Source organism: Chaetura pelagica, unplaced genomic scaffold (genome assembly GCF_000747805.2).
Source record: "Chaetura pelagica isolate M959 unplaced genomic scaffold, ChaPel_1.0 scaffold10, whole genome shotgun sequence".
Classification (NCBI taxonomy): Eukaryota; Metazoa; Chordata; class Aves; order Apodiformes; family Apodidae; genus Chaetura; species Chaetura pelagica.
Window position 1 is genome coordinate 509,797 of NW_009952263.1, and position 3,112 is coordinate 512,908.

Consider the following 3,112-nt stretch of genomic DNA (forward strand, 5'->3'; position numbering starts at 1 on the left):
AAATATATGACTCAAAATACCAAAATACAAAAACATAATTTTGTTTCTGTATTTGCCAGCATTATCTCTGCATTTGTAGTATTGTACCATTTGACACTTGTATTTATAGTAGCCATGGGGCTTTCTGCACCCTTGGGATCACTTGTCTATGAATAGTCAACCGTTTCCATGCTATGTAAGCCTAATTTTAAGTCTCTGGAAGGATAAGGATCCCACCCCATGAAACAGAGTAGGACAATAAACTTTCAGTACACATACTTTGTGACGTGGTAGTTTTGAAAGCTGGCTGACAATCTAGCAGACAGAGAGGTGGGAAGTGCTCATTAATGTGGTGTACAGATGAAATACGACCCAGCCACTGGTTGAGTTCCTATGCATCATCTCAGCTGCAGTGTGTGATCCATGTGTGCTCTATCTGGAGATAAACACATTAGCTTAAACCTCTCAAACTGACATTTATGCATTTGCCCTTTTACTGCATTTTTGCGGTGGGCTCAGAGGGAACATGATTGGGCTTGGAATCAGCTCTACCTGAATACTTACAAAAAAGCAAATCCAAAGCACGAGGCAAGAGGGTGCTATTGGGCTGCAAGGGAGAACAGGACTCGAGTTTTGCCACTGCTCAATTCAGGGCCTGAGGAAAATCCCTGCAGCACATGCTGGTAACAGTTGCCCAGAAAACATCAACAGACCCTGCTGCTTAAAATGAAGCATCGTCAGGGTGTGAGGCAGCAACTTTGTGTTGCTGATGGAGAGCATGGTTTCTCTGCACTGAAGGATAGCCCTCCTCCCTGCCTGAGGTGAAAGCCAGTGGCCATCTCTATACTCATCTTTAGATTTCAGATTCATAGTTCTTAAGTCTGGTTGACACCCACCATTTAGACATTGTAGAAAGAGTTTTAAAGCCTCCACAAGGCCTGGGATTGAAGCTTTCTCATGACCATGGTTTAATTTCAATGAAAAGAAAATAATTTTTATTAAATTAGAAACTTCCCCAGCCATTAAAACACCATCCTGAAGAGCAGAATGGTGATGAAGGCCTCCCTTTTACTATGATGTCCATTCATATTCAACTTGAAGCTCTGCAGGGTTCCTCGCTGAGTACTGATGAATGAAGTCTTTGCAGGCCTTCTCATTGCCATATGGTGCTCTCCTATAGTGCAGGGAAGTTCGGTTACCCTGAACTTAAAATACTCCAAAAGGACCTGAAAAACATGCAGAGCACTTTTGGCTTTAGTACTGTCAGGCACCTACAGTTACATGCCTCAACTGACTCATCAAATGAGTTTCCAGCAATAGTGCTTTGAGCCTTTTTTGCCTTGATGTAATGGCACCAATGCCTTTCAAACCCGTGGAATTTCTAGCAGAGAGACAGGTTAACACTTGTGTTTTCTACCATTTCCCACAGGCATCCCCAGCTGCTCTAGCAAAAAGCGTTTTGGCTGAAGTTCCAAACCAAGTCGTGGACTATTACAATGGCAAAGGGATAAAACCAAAATGTGTGTCAGAGTACGAGTCTTCCAGGACACTAGCTCCCTGAACCTGCCTGCACTTTTACAAAATTAAAGAAAAAAAGAAAAATGCTACTGTCTACAACTACTGTACTTAAAAAATGAAACAAAAAAAAATAGCACGTTTTGGTGATTTTTAACTAAAATAACCATTTTTTTTGCATGTGTAGCCTAAAGGCTTAAATCTGTTAAGCGGTTGTATCGTTGAAAACTTTTTATGAGAAGAAAAAAATCCAGGAGAAAAAAAAAAAAAAAAAGAGTGAACTCTTTACATTACAGCATGTCGCCTTGAAATAAAGTTATCTGTATCTGGTTTTTATACAGGTTTGTTGAAATTTTGCTAAATTTCTTATCTTTACACTGTAAAGCATTTTGAAATATTTATTGAGAGTCGATAGCCAAAATGTCTTTGGTTTGATCTGCAACGAATGGAGAGATTTTTCAAAATGGCAGATGCATGAACTGTATTTTGCATGTTTAAAATAAAAACAACACAGTTTTGCAGTTGTTGTCTTTATTTCTCACTCTGCCACGAGGCTGCCTGCTTTCAACTTCCATGTTCCAGTAAAAGGGTAATAGAGTGTTTCAAGAAATACCTGGGCTGAAGAATAGGCATTTATAATGTTAGCAGTTTATACTGTAGGCACCTGAACATGCTCACTCAGTCTGTGGCCTGAGTAGCAATTTTTCAAAAGTCTGACACATGCAGCTGTTATGAGGGGTTCAGACTGTAGCTGTAAACAGATCTGTCTTGGAGGGCATGAACCATCAAGATTCTATATCTTAATATATGCCTACTTAATCTAAACAATCTGACTGGCTTTCTAATGGGTTGTATTTTGATTATCCAAATTTACAATCTCTCGTTCTCTTTGGGAATTATTATTTTGTTTCATTTACATTTTTTAATCTCACATCCCATATCCAACTTTGGGTCACACATGTTCTGAAAGAAATTTTGCACTGACTGATTTTGTGACAATCCATGATTTGTAAATTCTTGCACACACAGATCACCTGTGCATGATAGAAAAACCAGTTTTGTATCAAAAGAATGTTCAAGCCACTTTTTTGTTGTTGTTTTTGTTTTGATTTGGTTGTTGTTTTTTTTTAAAAAAAAAAGGAAACACAAGAACAAGTGGATTGATCTTTCCATTGAAATATGTATATAAATTAAGAAATTAGGTTATTGTTATTCTTAGTGTTTTAATTTTAGCTTCCTCATTTGCTAAAAGACTATAGTAAAGGATGTCACTTGTAAGAATTTAAGGATAAAAATTGACCAAAAATAATTTGTGTGGGATTGTCTAACGGGCACAGCTTTGGATCAGTTGTGCTCCCACTGAATTGAAAACATTCTTGTTGCTGGTTCCAGAAGCAGCTATTTTGGGCCAGTGCTTAATATTTTGGAAAATCTCACCTGTGAGGAACTGGTTTTGTTTTAGAAATATACATTTTTTAATTGGTTTGGAAGTAATGTAGAACTCTAGCTCCCTGATTCTCCTTTAGAAGTAACTTCCTTAGCATCAGCTTTGATTAATGATTTTGCACCATAAACTGAAGGCAATGAGATAGCCAAGACACATGGGTTTTCTCCCCAG

General features: G+C 38.1%; 1 protein-coding gene across 1 annotated transcript in view; it reads left to right on the forward strand.

Moving 5' to 3' along the window:
• The window catches only part of CPNE4 (copine IV), a 182,017-nt gene extending 180,007 nt beyond the window's left edge, over positions 1-2,010 (forward strand). The window contains exon 15 of the mRNA XM_010007483.1: positions 1,409-2,010. Within this exon, the coding sequence (XP_010005785.1) occupies positions 1,409-1,540 (132 nt within the window). The 3' untranslated portion in view covers positions 1,541-2,010. The remainder of the gene's footprint in view (positions 1-1,408) is intronic.
• Positions 2,011-3,112: the final 1,102 nt, after the last annotated feature.